This window comes from Camelus dromedarius, chromosome 11 (genome assembly GCF_036321535.1).
Source record: "Camelus dromedarius isolate mCamDro1 chromosome 11, mCamDro1.pat, whole genome shotgun sequence".
Taxonomy (NCBI): domain Eukaryota; kingdom Metazoa; phylum Chordata; class Mammalia; order Artiodactyla; family Camelidae; genus Camelus; species Camelus dromedarius.
The window spans coordinates 37,973,008-37,988,241 of NC_087446.1; the positions used below are offsets into that span (position 1 = coordinate 37,973,008).

The following is a 15,234-nucleotide window of genomic DNA, read 5'->3' on the forward strand; positions in this document are numbered from 1 at the left end:
AGGTGGAGTCAAGATCCAAACGCGGGCTGCCCGCCCTGCTGCCAATACACAGGGCTGAACTCTTTTGACCCGTGCACGGGTCTGCTTTCCTTGTTCTGCTCGTGCCCCGCCCTGTTATTCCACAGGAAAACGGCCTCCTGCATGGGAAGAAAGCACTTGTTACTTCGTTAATTCATCCCTCCCTCCTCCGTCCTTCCCTCCCTCCCTCTGTCCCTTCGACAAATAATTATCAAGCAGGTGACTATGTGTTAGACACTGTGTGAGGGACTGCATGAATTGAAGGTGTTTTGTGAACAAGAAGAATGAAAAAAGAGTCTTTCCTTTTAAAAACGGTTCTTGGTGTCCTCAGTGCTGTTGGGTTTTTGAGACATTTGCTTAATTCCCCCTCTTTTATTAATTGTTAAGAGCTCTCTCTGTCAGTCTAGAACAATACACCCTCATCCTGTCTGCCTTAACCTAATATTTTCATGAACAATAACCTATCTACAAGAGGCTTTGGGGAGGCCAGGCCTCTGACTTAGCCAGTGGGAAGGCCCTGCGCCGTTTCCCCCCCTCAGCACCCTCAAAGGAGGCTCCCACTGGGGTGAACTCACCACCCAGCTCGGGGACCAGGAATAAGAGGTCATAACTGGTTGCTGAGGGAGGAGGTGCAGAATTTTAAAAATAGCACCCAGCTTGGTGTTGGCAGAATTCACTCTCTGGGGACAACTTTTACCCTGTATTCTGTAAGTGGCTTCATTTGAGCGTTTCCAATGCCTGTCTTATTTTCTCAAGGATTTGCTGGGAAAAATTTTCAGCATGATTTATGTCCCTCTGGGTGTGGACAGGCCTGAATGTTGGGGAAGACACAGCGGCCCCGTGGTGCTGGACGAAGGAACAGCTCTGCCAGAAGCCCAGTCTCTCTCCCTTCCCCCTCCCCGTTTCTTCTCTCCTCCTCTGGGCCTTTTTCTGTGTCAGTTGGTAGACGCTGGTTGCCCATTTCTGATGAGCCTTCACTTTCTCTCCTCAGTCATGCGGAGGAGCCCCTTCGGTGTGGACATCTGCTGCCGGAAGGGGTCGCGAAGCCCCCTGCAGGAGCTGTACAGCCCGACCCAGGTAAGCCTTGCGACCTGCCTTGCTGCTCGGCTCTGTCTCCATGTGTCGGTTTCTTTGGAGTGGGGGATTACAGGGTGGGATTGGAAAACTCCAGAATTCAGTTCTTTTGGGGATTTGCTCGCCATTTTACCTTCCATGGGTGCTGTCTCGGTCACCCTTCCTCTACGGAATGGCTCTGAAGTTCTAGTCAGAGATAGTTAGTATTAGAGGAACGGCTTGGTGGAGTGCTGGACTGAGCTTTCAGACCTGCCCAGGTTTTGGATCCCTGGGAGCCACACGGTCACAGGTGCCAGCAAGGGGGACTCTGAAATTACAGAGCCTGCCAGTCTGTGGGGTCTCCCCCTTGGTACCCCCAAAGAAGGCTCACATGGGGACGAACTCACTGCCCTGCTCCCACATCCAATTATCCGAGCCCAACGATGCCCCCAAGAGTCCTACCGCGCTGCACCAGTTTGACAAGAATCCCTCGTGGGGGGACTTTTTGCTACGTGACTGTCACGGTAAGTTCGGACTTGATGATGGAAAGAGTTCCTCTTTGAGCAAAGTAAGTTCCAACCAAGGCAAAATTGTCCTCTGTGGAAAGCTAGGAGCAAAGAGGTGACCTGGCTGTCATGGCGATGGCCTTGGTGATGTGTTTGGGTCTTGATGTGCGGACTCCAAGGGTGGTCCTTTTATGGGAACGTTAGTTAGCTCGTGATGCCAAGAACTGGTGAATGAACAACTCGTGGCCCATCAGCTGACCTTTGATAGCTGCTGACAAAGCGGAGAAAAATGTATTGCTTTAACTCTAATCTCAGAGTTTTGATTTGTATCAAATTCTTAATTTTATACTCCTGTGAGCGAGGTGATTGGTGGAGGAAGATAATGTTTGGTCCTCAAAAGTGCTGAATCCCCAGAAGTCTTGCAGAAGGATGAGCCTGAGAACTTTGTGATCCCACATCTCTTTCCTGTCTTTCACCCACACTCCCTTCTGGAAAAAAATGGACTCATGTGTTTGTGCCAAAAAGGGTGGCCTAACCCTTTGAATTCACTTCCCTGTCAGCCCCACCACTTTGGAGCTCAGCACAATGAGGCCAGATTAGGCAGGTCATTGTAAACTCAGATTGCCTGAAGCCTCCTTTACTGGGCTCTCTGGTGACTCAGCAGGGAATTTGGATTTGAGTTTTGTCTGGTAATTATAGGAAAGTCTCCCAGCCTGTTCATACAGGGGTCCTAGGGAAGAGGCAGCACCAGCGTTGACAGAGGAGAGGGTTTCTGGTGAGCCATGGGGAAAACAGCGCGTGCTAGTGAGGTGCAAACCTTCTCTGTCTTTTAGTAGACATCCTCTGCTCTCAGATCACTTTCTCCTTCAAAACAAAACTGCTGAAGCACTCCTGCTTTCCTGAGGAAATTTTGTGGGCAACATATGGTGTCATGGGAAGAGCTATTTCTGAAGCCCCTCTGGGCATGAAGTCCACAGACTGTCTGTGCTGGTCACTGTTGTATCTTTAGCCCTGGTCCCTAGCAGGTGCCCCCAAATATCTATGATTGAAAGCATGAAAGTCCAGGTTCAAACTCCTGCTTCACTGCCAGCTGCTTGTGCAACCTTGAATGTGTGGTGAATTCTCTTTAGGGGTCAGCTTTTGCATCTCCCTGGAATGTTGGGAGGAGGAAATAACTGACCTGTCGGGCTGTGTAAACATGATTCATCATTATCGTGGTCATGAGAATGGCTTCAATATTGGAAGCCTTGCCTTTAGAATTTAGGCTGGGTTCAAAGCCTGGTGTCCTCATTTGCCAGCTACATTAGCGTGGGCAAGACCCTAAGCTGCCCTGAGGCTGCGTTCCTCCTTTATGTTCTAACAGTTCCTTCCTTGCAGTGCTGCACGAGAAGATGTGCTTTGCTCGGTGCCCTCTGTGAAATTTGTTCATTCCCAGACGCATTCATTCATTCACTCATTCATTTTTCTCTCCGCTATTACAAGTGCCCCACTGCGTGCTGCGTGTACCACGTGCTGGGCACAAAAGGGCCGGCAGGGCCTGTGTGGTTAGCCTTCTGCGTCTGATTCTCTTCATTATTCCAGGGTTGACTTGAGTAAGCTGCCTGGCAAGGGAGACCCTGCTTGGTCCATGTGTAACCCAATCAAAGGGCAGAGAACCTTCCTGGGAAGAGGTTATCTCTTCCATCTGGTGGTGTTGAGTGAGATGCTCACTGAGCAGGAGCCTCGGACCTGGGGGACTAGTTGGGGAGGTGGGGCTGTAGAGGCAGCTCTGGGAGCCATTTGTGTGGGCGTAGGTGGGTGAGTCACCACCCTTCTCCAGAACGTCATGGGCAAGCTGTCTGGCCCCTTTTGCTGGTAACCAGGAAAATGTTCCTGCAGGAAGATCTCCCCGTTTCCTCGGGATGTTGTCCCGGGATGTTTTTTCTTAGGCTGATTTCCTTTACAAGCTGCAATTATGTTCTCTTCCCACGCAAGTTCAGTCAGTGGTGCTGCTTGGAGAAACCATCTTGGTGATCTTTGGGGGTCGTTGCGGGCTGGGGAGTTCAAAGGACAGAAGGGAGCGAGCACCCTTGTTGAGTTGGGTTAGGTTTTGTGTCCACAAGACATTGACAAACAGTGTACCCAATCAGCCTTGGTTGTGGTTTCTCCCGTTCCCCTCGCAGCCAAGCTGTGGAAGCCGCTAAGCCTGGACTGATGTTATCACAGAGGCAGAGGGCAAACCTTGTAATTGCTAGAGTCCCAACTGCTCCCGGAGATGCCGTTTCCCCTTTTTCTGCTGACTGGTTATTTGGGTTTGATATGGCAGTGAAAGCAGGAACTGTTTATTTTAGATGATAAGAAACCAACATTACAGCAAGAGGGCACCATCTTGGTTGCTGTAGACCGGATGCTTTCTAGATGCTATGAACATCTCGTCGGATGCTTGTATTAAGCCCCAAGCTAGGTATTACACCCCCGTTTTATGTTTGGGAGAACTGAGGTCAAGGAGAGAAATGCCTACATGCCTAAAGTCACGCAGCTGGTAAGAATCAGAGTAAAGGTTCAAACCCAGGACAGACTACAGATCCATTTATCTCCATGCTGTAGTCACTGTCACAGCCACAGCAAAGTTCTCTCGGCAGGAGTTACTCCATCCAAAGAAAAAAAAAAAATCACACCCAGATTTTCATTGCACAAAGGCTTAAAAGCTCCCTTAGGAAGACTGGCTATAATCTGATTTTAGTGTCCAAGGTTTTCTTATTTTAGTGCCTTGCAAACCCCCAACTGTTACAACAATCCGTGAAAAAAAAAAAGTTTGTAGTTGATATTCTTAGAAAAACTGCGCTCTGATGTCTTATAATTTTCCTGGTTCTCTGTTGTCTTCCTGGCCCTAAAATAAAACGTAATTGCTGATCAGATCAGCTGGCGTCAAGTCACCAAAAGTTCAGGAGTTGCCAACTGCATATTTGTGGGCCGAGCACATCTGTGGGCCGCCCGGCTCAGCTCAGACTGCAAGGCAGAGCTGGGCTGTCAGCCATTAATAGGGCATAATTGCCTCTCAAATGCCAGCGAGGGCAAGACAGCTTGTCCTGCCTCGCCCACCTCCCAGTCCTCTCGTGGGTTCCCTGAAATCTTCCCAGCATCACTCATGTGGTTCGGCCCTGCCCTGCCTGGTTCTTTCTTTAGCGTTTCTACTTGGCTCTGTGATTACCGTGTTCCGAGAAGACAGATGCTCAGCCGGGGGCTGACCAGGAACTGGTAAATGCTGAGTCTAGGAGGCTTCCACAAGGTACCAGCGGTCTGTGAGCCTTCCTAGGGCCTCTGAGGACCGGTCAATATAATCTTTTGACCTGTCAGTATTTAATAATAGTAATTATTATTATTATTGTAACATTATTATTATTATTATTATTATTGAACTCTTATTGATCCAGTCTTAATGTGTTGAAGTAAATTTACTTCCCCGAAAGGTAGGCTCCAGGAGGAAAGATGGAGAGAAGGGGGGAGGTAAGAAGGAAAGAAGGAAGGGAAAGAGAAAGGAAGAAAGTTACTGTTTATAGAATGTGTAACACATGTCAGTGACTCTTCAGGACACACATCTCATGGAATCTTCACAGCAATCCTGAAAGGAAGGTATCTGAGAATCCCATATTTTAGATAAGTTAACTGAGGCCCACAAGGGCTAAGCAACTTGCGAGGATCGCACAGCTTCTGAACAGTAGTGAGGGTCTGTCTGACCTGCAAGATCATAGGAGGAAGAGAGCCTCTCCCTTTATCTTTCCCGGGTGGAAAAATGCTTCCTTGAGGTTCTCTTTCACAGCGACTGAAGCTGAGATCTGGGATGTGCTCGGGATAGTTGTAAAATTCCCGAAGGCCGGGGCCAAGGCTTATGGTATGGAATGCACAATAGATGTCCAATAAACGATTGCAGATTTCTTTTTTCCTCACTGAACCCGATACTTGGAAGGGCCTTTGGTCTCCGGGCTGGAGCCAGGCTAAGCAAGAGTCACCCTCACCCTGCGATGGAACAGCACAGCTTGGTGCCCTTTGGAAGCCAGGATCTTTGTTTCAGTTTTAGATTGATAAAAGCCTGAATCATCCAAGGAGGCAGGGAGTGGGAAACTTTCCTAGTCCCAACCTAAATCATTTTCTGAGCAAGGCTTGCCAAGATTTGTTTCTTCTGCAGATGTTTATAAGATAAACAGAGGAAAAAGACACAAAGCATGTAGGTAATAGAACTTGTTAAGTACTGTGGGATCTAGGCGTTTGAAAAGGTTACAGGAGAATCTGGAGTGAGCAGTTAACCCTTTGAGGTGCAGGGCACAGTGGGAGGCTTTCTAGAGGAGATGGCATTTGAGGCAGGCCTCTGAAGATGAATCAGACTTGACATGACAGAGAAGAGGGAACAGCATCACAGAGGGAAGGAACAGCAGGAGTGAGGCGCACAGGTGGGACAGTCCAGGGCACATCCAGAGAATAGTGAGGGGTTTGTGGCTGGTGTGATGGAGCGTGCTGGAAGCTGGTTGTTTGGGGAGGAGGCAGGAGAGGCAGGTGGATACCAGCTGGATAGGGCTTGTTCACCCTTCTGGAGGATTTAGTCTTCACCTGTCAGCAGGATTGATGGTCCTGGGGAGCCCAACAGAGGTGGTGTGCAACTTAAAAATCAGCTTCTGCTTCAGACTCAGCTGCTTGTTAACTGTGGGGCTTCTCTACAGAGGTCTGTCCCCTCCTTCCCACAGCCTCCTCATCTATAAAATGAAGGGGTTGGACCAGATCCATTTCTCAATACCTCCTCCTGCACTCAGGACCTCTGAAAAAATATGCAGTGCCCAGGCCTTACCCCCACCCCAAGATTCTGACTGTACTGCTTGGGCTGGGATAGGGCTGGGGCATCTGTTTTTCCCCCATCCCTAGTTGATTGTAATGGACAGCCAGAGTTTAGAAAGACTGTGTTGGAGATTCTTTTCTGTAAGGGCCTCTCCAGTTTTACAATCTTTGATTCCCACGTAACCCGTGACCCATTCCTTGAGAAGCAACTCAAAGCGCGTGCACTGAGGTTGCTCACTCTTCCCTACTCTCTTTCTATATGAAGGCCCTGTGTCAGTTTCTTTGCACTCAGCCTCGTCCACTAGGACATAGAGACCACATTCCTTCATGTGCTCCATTGGAAGGTTCGTGGGTCGATGCCCTGAGTATTGGAGACTCATTATGTGGACAAACCCAGGAAATGGAACCCTTGAGTAGAGTTTTGGGTGGAGCCCTGTCTAAATGATAATTGAGCCACATGGCTCTCAGTCCCATAAGGAGAGCCCAGACTTGTTCCCTGCCAGGCATCAGGTGTGCATCTGGGAGGGATCAGCTTCAGTCTTATGAATAAATGTGAAGGGGAGAAAGGACTCTCTGCCTTTTAAATTGTTCTTTGGGAAGAATGACACAGAGTGGATGGATACACGGGGGGAAGGCATGAGAGACCAGACATTGTACAGCCCCCAACACTGGTCAATTCATCCCTTCCTTACCAACCACCTGGTAAATGACAAGTCCATCTAATTATCTTGCTTTGACCCAACAGCTGTCTACCAGCCAAAGAGGGATTAATTGATTTAGCTGTGGACTGGCTCCTTATGCAAAGATATTACTTACTGTCAGCCTAGCAGAACGGCAGCTGGCTGGCAAAGATGAAATATTACATCAACCTGATCTTACACACAGCACTCAAGAGAATGCTTCATTATTAATTGCAAATTACAAAAGATGAGCAAAGCCCATTGCAAAAACCAGGGTCAGTGGGCCACCTTTTTCACTGTGGCTCCATTATTCTTGAACCAGGGAAAGTGCCCTGGTCGGGTTTCCAATCAGGCCGGGCCAGATGGAAGATCTAGAGTCCGTCACAATTCAGGTCGGAGGAGAGGACTGGATGCTGGAAGGAACGAGGGGTCGCAGCCCAGGTGTATGACCTAGGGCAATTACTTAACCTCTCCAAGCCTTGATTTCCGTATCTGTAAAATAAGAGCGTGATTCCTGGCTTGCAGGTTTGAGAGGTGGTGATCATCAGTAGCTGTCAGTGATCTGGGTTGAGTTAGGTGACCTGGGACTTTTCTTAGGGGGTCTGGAACCCTACTATGTCCCTGCCACTGCAGACTCAGACATTTGGCGGGTGCACACTTGGAATTTTGTTAAATGTTAAGAAGGCGGATGATTTTCTCCTGCCTGGAAGCCAGTAGCTGTTCATCATGAGCTAAAATTTTTGATTCAGATTATGTGTCTGGTAGACTCTGTTACTGGGAAGCCCGCTTTTGCTGATTGTAAGGCCATGAGTGCCTCGTGTGGGAGTGTGTGTGCATGTGGGTGCTCAGCCCACATCCTGGAAAATGGGCAGATACAGCTGTTATGTTGTAAAGGTCTCCTGTGGTTGTGTTAGTCAGACCCCCAGTAGCTAGCTAAGTGCCTCAGTAATTGTTGTTAAAATAAGACCATCTCTGGGCCATGTTCATGTGATGCCATTGATTTTATTGATTGGTCTGCATTTCATTCAGTTTTTATAGGCAGTTGTTCTGTTTCTGGAAGCCTGATTTGACCCGATATATTCAAATCTGGATAGCTCAGTGCTCTAATGGGGTTCTTCTGTGTCAGTCTGTGTGGGTATACTCTGGCATATTTCAGCTAGAGGAGGGCATTCAAGTGACAAAACGACCTTAGCAATTTCCAAATGGTAACACAGCTGTAAAATCTGCCATTTTCAGAAAGTTATTTCCTAAATTACCCTCAATTATAAGAGGCCTCTACATAATTTGATTTTTCTGTAAATTATACAACTCAAGGAGCTTCTCAGCCAACTGGATTTTAACCTTGTTGGATTGGATAGAACTGAAACAAAGCCCTGGCTTGTTTTCAGATTCTCTGTAGGAAAGACTTGGGGGCGGGGTGGGGTGTAGGGGTGGGTGTTGGCCTCCCCCCTATCCTGCCATCCTCTTGATGGCGAAGTTAGCCTGCAGGTCTGGTGGGGAGCAGGGTTTTCACCCTGCCTCTAGCACTAATTACTGTGGACTCCGGGGCCAACAGCCGAACCTTTTTTAAGCACTGGAGACCTTGCTTTTAAAGTAGGAATAAAATACCAACTGTTCAGTTATTAAGGATTAAATTAGAATATAAATAACAAGTTCTGGGCACATGGCAAGCTGCTCAGTCAATGCCGGGTATTTTGGTTGTTTTTTTAAAGTGCAGGTGAAACCTCCTACAGGAAGCCCTCCCTGATTTCCCCCCTTTTCAAACTCAGGTTAAATGTCCTTCTAGAACGGTGCTATCTATTCACAAGATATATGACTCACGTATGTTGTTTGCAATTTTCTGGTAGTCACATTTTTAAAAGTAGAAAGAAAAACAGGTGGAATTCATTTTAATAATATATTTAACCCAGTATAACCAAAATGTGATCATTGCTACATGTAATCAATAAAAATATTAAGATAGTTGACATTCTTGTTTTTGTACTGAGTCTTTGAAATCTCATGTGTATTGGACCCAGCACAACTCACTTTGGGCTGGCCATATGTCACATGCCTGATGGTTCCCCTAAAAAACATCCTTCCCAAAATGTAAGTGCAAGGACTGTGGAAGGGCTGACACTTAGAAAGATGCTGGTCATTTACATCTCAGCTTCATTTTTATAAGATTCTCTCTTGAGATTGGCATGTGACAGTGTGGGGAGGGTAGAGAGAATGTGTGCAGGGAATTGGATTTTTGAAAGGACTGCAGAAAGTGAGTCAGAGACTCAAAAAAGAATGGGGGAAGGGCAAGGGGCTGCTTAATCCAGACCTCGCCCTTCCTCAATACACAGCCCATCAGGGTGACAAAGGCTATGCACACACCAGAGCACACACACATCCAGCCCTCTTTCTTTCTTCCTGCCCTCACCCTCCTTCCCTCCTTCTTCCACAGAGTGTAGCACAAGTAGAAACTCAATAAACATGCATTAAATGATACAGAACTGAAATTCCTGGACACCACCTTTCCTTCCCGCACTTTCCATATACCCATTGTATTCATTTGCTGTGGCTGCTTACTGTAACACAGGACCGCAAGCTGGGCAGCTTAAACAACAGAAATGTATTGTCTCCCAGTTCTGGAAGCCAGAAGTCTGAGATCAAGGTGTTGACACGGTTGGTTCCTTCTGAGACCCGGGGTGGCATCTGTTCCATGCCCCTTACCTAGCCCCTGGCAGGTGGCTGGTAATATTAGGCATTCCTTGCTTGTAGAAGCATCGCCTCAGTCTCTGCCTTTGTTCTCACGTGCACTTGTCCCTGTGAGTGTGTGTCTGTGTCCAACCTTCTGTTTTTTATAAGGATTCCAAATGTGCTGGCTCAGGGCCCACCTGCTCTAGTAGGACTTCATCTTAAATAATTATATCTACAATAACTCTCTTTCCAGGTAAGGTCACATTCTTGGGTACTGGGGTTAAGACTTCAACATATGAATTTGGAGGGGTGCAGTGCAACCCATGACACCTACTGTATGCATAGTAGTTTGCCAGATGCTGGAGCATTTAAGACAAAGATGTCCTTGCCCTCTGTGGTTCATTATCAAATGGGAAAGTCAGGCCAATAAACTGATCGTCACAAAACGGAGCTCTGTTTGAGTTCGGTGCGTGATGCTGGGGGAGCGTAGAGATGGACCATTAAATTAGATGAGGCGTGTGCAGGTGGGTGTGTGTGCTCTGGTGTGTGCATAGCCGTTGTCACCCTGATGGAGCAGAGGCACAGGACAGGTGGCACAGAGAGGAATGTCTGTTTCCACCCTCCCCCGCACAAACATCAGCAAAGAGGAGAGGATGCACTGACTAGCCAGGCACGGGAGCACGGTCCCTCCTGGGCAGGTACCCCCATCCACACCCCTCTGATTAGGACCGGCAGGCCAGGGATGTGTGAAAACCGATTTGATTGTAGCTCCTAACTTCTAGAAAGGTCTGCAGCTCCAGCGTCTACAGCCAGTGTTCTGCTGTTCAGTATCTACATGACCACGCCAGGGGACACTGCCAGGTTGGCCTCACCCCAGGCTTGGCAGGTGCAGAGCTGCTCTGGAAAGCAGCTGGTCGTTCTGGAACATGCCACAGGGGTGTGACGCCTGGGCAGACTCCGCTGCTGCCTAAAATGGCCTATTGCAATATTTCCTTCTCTTCGTCTTAAATCAGAGGTTTAAAGCCACAGAATGGCCAACATATAGTTCTGGCAGTCGCTTGGACGATTGGAGAAATAGCTCTGGTTGTCTGTTCTATCTCCAGCAAGTTCCATGCAGGATATCCACAGGTATCCACAGCCATCATGAGTCTTGCCAGTGCAGGGCTTGGCTGTTCAGAGCTGGGCAAGCTCACCACTTGCTTGGATCCAGGCCTCACGTCCCGTCCCAGTGTCTGGGGGGAAGTTCTGGGAGAAACGGGAATGTTTGAGGCCCTGAAAGTGATTAAGAGCGCAGACCTTGGAACCGGCTGGAAGCCAAAGCCATGCCCTGTCAGCTGTGTGACTTGATGACGCTTCTTACCTTCTCTGTGCCTCGGTTTCTTCACCTGTAAAATGAGGATAAGACATCCTAGCACCTACCTCATAGGGTTCTTGTGAGGATTAAGTAAATGAGGACACGTGGAGTGCTTAGAAAGGTGATGGAATGGGGCAAGGCCGACGTGTTTGCTGTTACCATTATTCAGGCACAAAAGCCAGAAAGGAGGGAATGAGTGATCCATGAGGACAGATGAGCAAGTTGAAGTTCAGATCAGATCCCTTGGAGGGCAGAGCTCCAAGGAGCCAGTTCATCTCTGTTAAAAGGGGGCTCCAACCAGAAATTGACACAACATTGTAAACTGACTATACTTCAGTTTTTAAAAATGGGGGATAATAAAAAAGGAACTCCATTTTCTAGCGCAGAGGGTCTCCGTTTTGGCTGCTTTCAGAATCAAAAAAGAAAAATTTTTAAATCCACACTTTCAGCCCACTAGATAAGAATGTCTTTGGTGTCGGTACTTTTTTTAAAAGCTCCCAATTGATTCCAATGTATAGCCCAGTTTGAGAACCAGTTGCTCTGGGTTTTTCCTGCTCCAAAACAGGTCCTGCAACCAGCAGCCAAGGCCTCACCTGGGAGCTTGTTAGAAATGCAGAACCTTGGCCACCACCCCAGCCTTCCAAATGGAAACCTGCATTTTAACAGGGTCCTGGGTGCTCTGCACCCGCATTAACTGGAGAGGGCTCCTGAGAGAGCAGCCCACTCCCTGGGGACTCCTGCCTTAGACAACAAAGGACAGGTGGTGCTGAGTCTGTATGGATTTCAGAGGCAGGGACCAAGAAGTGGTCCTTACCCTTCCTGGAGCTTGGCACGCTCCTGCTTTCTGAAGACTTAGAAGGCAGATGCTATGTTTATGCGCATGGAGTGCTTGATAGTGGCAGGGAGCTGGAGTCCCCTGGTGGGCTAGATGGATGGACAGCCTCTTGGGTCCTCTGGACACATTAACTGTGAAATAGATGTGGCTTTGAACGGGGACCCTGGAAGCGAAAGCCGCTATGATGCCCTTAAAAGGCAGCGTTGTCCTTCCTGGGTGCTGGGTCCCTGGGGTGAGGGGGATTTGCAGGGTGAGGAGCTGAGCTGGGCTCCCGTGGGTGGCTGCAGTCTGAGTTTGTTCCCTTCATGACTGGGCTGTTCCTGACCTCACTTTGTTAGGAAGGAGAATCCCACGGGAGGCCATCCATGCGCTCCCACCCTCCCTCCGGCCTCTACTTCCAAATGATGTTTTTAAGTGTCATCCTCCCTCCCAGCCCCATCGCACCCTCCCCAACTGCCCCCAAATACCAGGCACAGCAAGTCTCAAACAATGCAGTTTAATGGGAAGAAAATGGAATTTAGAGCCATAAGTCCTGAGTTCAGATTTCTGCTTCTTTCCACTTACTAGCACTGTGATCTTCGGCAAGTATCTCAAAGTGGGACATAAATGATTAATTTTAGCTGAAGAGGCTACATAGTATAGCTGTTAAAACTGGGGGTCTCGGAACCAGGCTTTCTGGGTTTAAATCTATACTTGCAGGCAGAGTAACCTTGGGTCAGTTATCTCATCTCTGGGTGCCTCAGTTTCTTTATCTGTAAAATGGGGATAATAGCAGCACCTACCTCTTCGGATTGTTATGAAGATTTAATGAGTTGATTTGTGTCAAGGGCCTAGAACAGGAGCTGGAAATAGTCAGATATGTCAGCGAGTATTGTTTTTTGACCTTTATGTTCTCACCTTGAAAACTTCCCACTCATCTTCCTTCCAAAAAAATTGTCATCACAATTTGGTATCTAGCAACAGACTCTCAAGAGAAGCTTCTCTTGCCCAATGAAGTTTATAGTGCCTCACTTTCAAATAACCTGTTACTGCTTTTCAAATGCAGCATTCCCCATTTTTCAGATGGGGAAACCGAGGCACAGAGAGGCATTATTGTCTTTTAAAGTAACCCATGCAGGGTCATCCAGTCCAGCTGAGGAGCTGCAGAGCCACAGCTCAGTCCAGATCGGTAGCCTGTTGCTCCTGGGACCAGGCCACCTCCGCCAGCTCAGTGGGTATAGAGATTCTTTGACTCCATGAGTGACCTGAACTCCTTTGATTCTTAATTCACTGGTCCTTAGGTAGAGATGAACTCCCCTCTTCCCCTGAGGGAGAACTTGCAAATGGCTAGCTCCTGCCCGCCCTGGGTGGGTGGGGACCATGGCACTCGGTGAGGACATACCTGGGTGAAGGTTGCCACTCCTGAGACCTTCCTAGGATGGGGGCATGTATCCCCCTGCACTCTGTGCTGGCAACTTCTCTCCACTTCCTGGCTTCTCAGCCTCTCCCAGAGCCTCACTCAGACTCCTCATGAGTCAGACCGCACATCCTTAAACCACGAATGAGATTGCTCAGGTCAGAGATGGTATCTGAAACAGCGAAGTTACAGGAAGTGCATCTGAGGGTTTAAGAGTTGGAAGACTGCTTTTCTGAGTTCTTCCCTGCTCAGGCACAGTGACCATTTGTAATTGTCTCCTCAGTTCGTTCTTGTCAGGAGCGAGCAGTCAGTTTTCAGTCATCTTCCTGGGTCTGTGTTATGAGCTCTGTGGAGACACCATCTGTCAGCCACCTTTCATCTACTGGCCAGAGCCTCAACCAAGTAACAGTGTTCAAACAGGAATCAGGCTGATTCTAGGTTTCTTTCCTAATTAATGAGAAGCACAGAGCCACCAAAACAGACAGACAGCTTGGTAAGGGCAGGGTGGGGGCTGCCCATGTGGGGAAGGGTTGGCCACACTAATTGGTAGATCCACTGGGCTTCTGCTGGATCCGTGTTGGTTCCACAGCCTCGCACAGACCACAGCAGCAGCCGGCAGAGGGAATGGTAGGAGTTAACTCACCCCCAGACCCACTGATAACTAAGAGTAAAGAATGAAGCAGACTCACGCAAAGCCATTGGTTGTTGCAGATGGAATGTTCTGGGTTTCACTTTTTGAGAGCAGCCTGGAAGTCTGTTAATAAGGGGCAGCTTGTCATCTTTCAGAGGGTCCCTCAGCTAACAAGTGAGCCCAGCCAAGCCCTCAGCACAGCAGCTTTATAATTCTGTAATTGTCATTCCTGAAGAGCCTTCATTCTAGGACTGGTGGAGCTGCTTGAAAATTTCATCTCCTTCTGCAGGGAAATTGCATCCTTGCATGACATTTGGAAATTAGGAGTCTTGGGACTTGTCCCTCAAACGCATTTTGTCACCACAGAGACCAGCTCACCAATGGTACCCCTGCTTTCTCGCATTGCCGCACTGGGTCTCTCTCATTCATGGAACAGTTAATCTCCATTTAGAATCTGGACCTTGGCTCTCAGTAGGTTTTCCTTCATTCCGCAGGATAGATGAGCTGGTGCCTGAAAAGAAATGTGACTTTTTAAAGGAATTGGCAGATAGAGGGGAGTTCAGAGGCAGCTGATGTCCAATTATTCATGGTCATAGGGGAAAGGGATTGAATGAGAAATAGAAATCCACACATAATCTCCAGACCTCATGTTAACCAATAGCCTTCTCTTCCAAGATGCCTTTAACCGGTGCCAAGAAATGGGCTGATTCATTGCTTTCTTCAGAACTGAGGTCCTGAGAGAGCAGTACAAAAGAAATAATTTGCCAACCCTTTTCTTCATGAGAAGCACTAGAGGACCTGAAATTCTTTATTTAAAACTTTATTATTATTTTTGTTACTCACTCAGAGTGAAGTGTCATTTTTCTCGAGCAAGTGGCAAAACAAGCTTCTTTTGTGGGTTGGTTTGTTCATTGTCTTATCAGAAAACAACATATAACACTGTGGTTTTCTTTTTTGCGCGAAAAAGAAAGTGATTGTTGGGATTCAGGCCTAGATCCCGTTGAAATAAGAGCCAGGAGCTAGAAGGAGAGTGGATTGCAGTTGATAATTGAGTCTCCTTCCCCAGATTTTATGCTGTAACTCCATCCAAGGGGAAGGAGTGATAAGTATCTTGCTGAGATAAGGCCTTGCCAAAAACAGCCCCTGGCAAATTGCTGCCATTTGTTCTCAGATTAGTGCGCAAGGTTCAGTCTGTCTTGAGCCTAGGAAACCAGGCTTGCCTTTATCAGTTGTGTTGTTCAAACTGAACTTGCTATACATAGCAATGTCCAAATCCAGTGCAAGCCTC

The 15,234-nt window shown here is 48.0% G+C and overlaps 1 protein-coding gene across 6 annotated transcripts in view; it reads left to right on the forward strand.

The window, feature by feature from the left end:
* CHST11 (carbohydrate sulfotransferase 11) overlaps positions 1–15,234 on the forward strand; it is a 245,845-nt gene that overhangs the window by 113,207 nt on the left and 117,404 nt on the right. For all 6 annotated transcript variants that reach the window (XM_031462882.2, XM_031462883.2, XM_010990045.3 and 3 more), the window contains exon 2: positions 1,010–1,095. In XM_031462882.2, the coding sequence (XP_031318742.1) occupies positions 1,010–1,095 (86 nt within the window). The remainder of the gene's footprint in view (positions 1–1,009; positions 1,096–15,234) is intronic.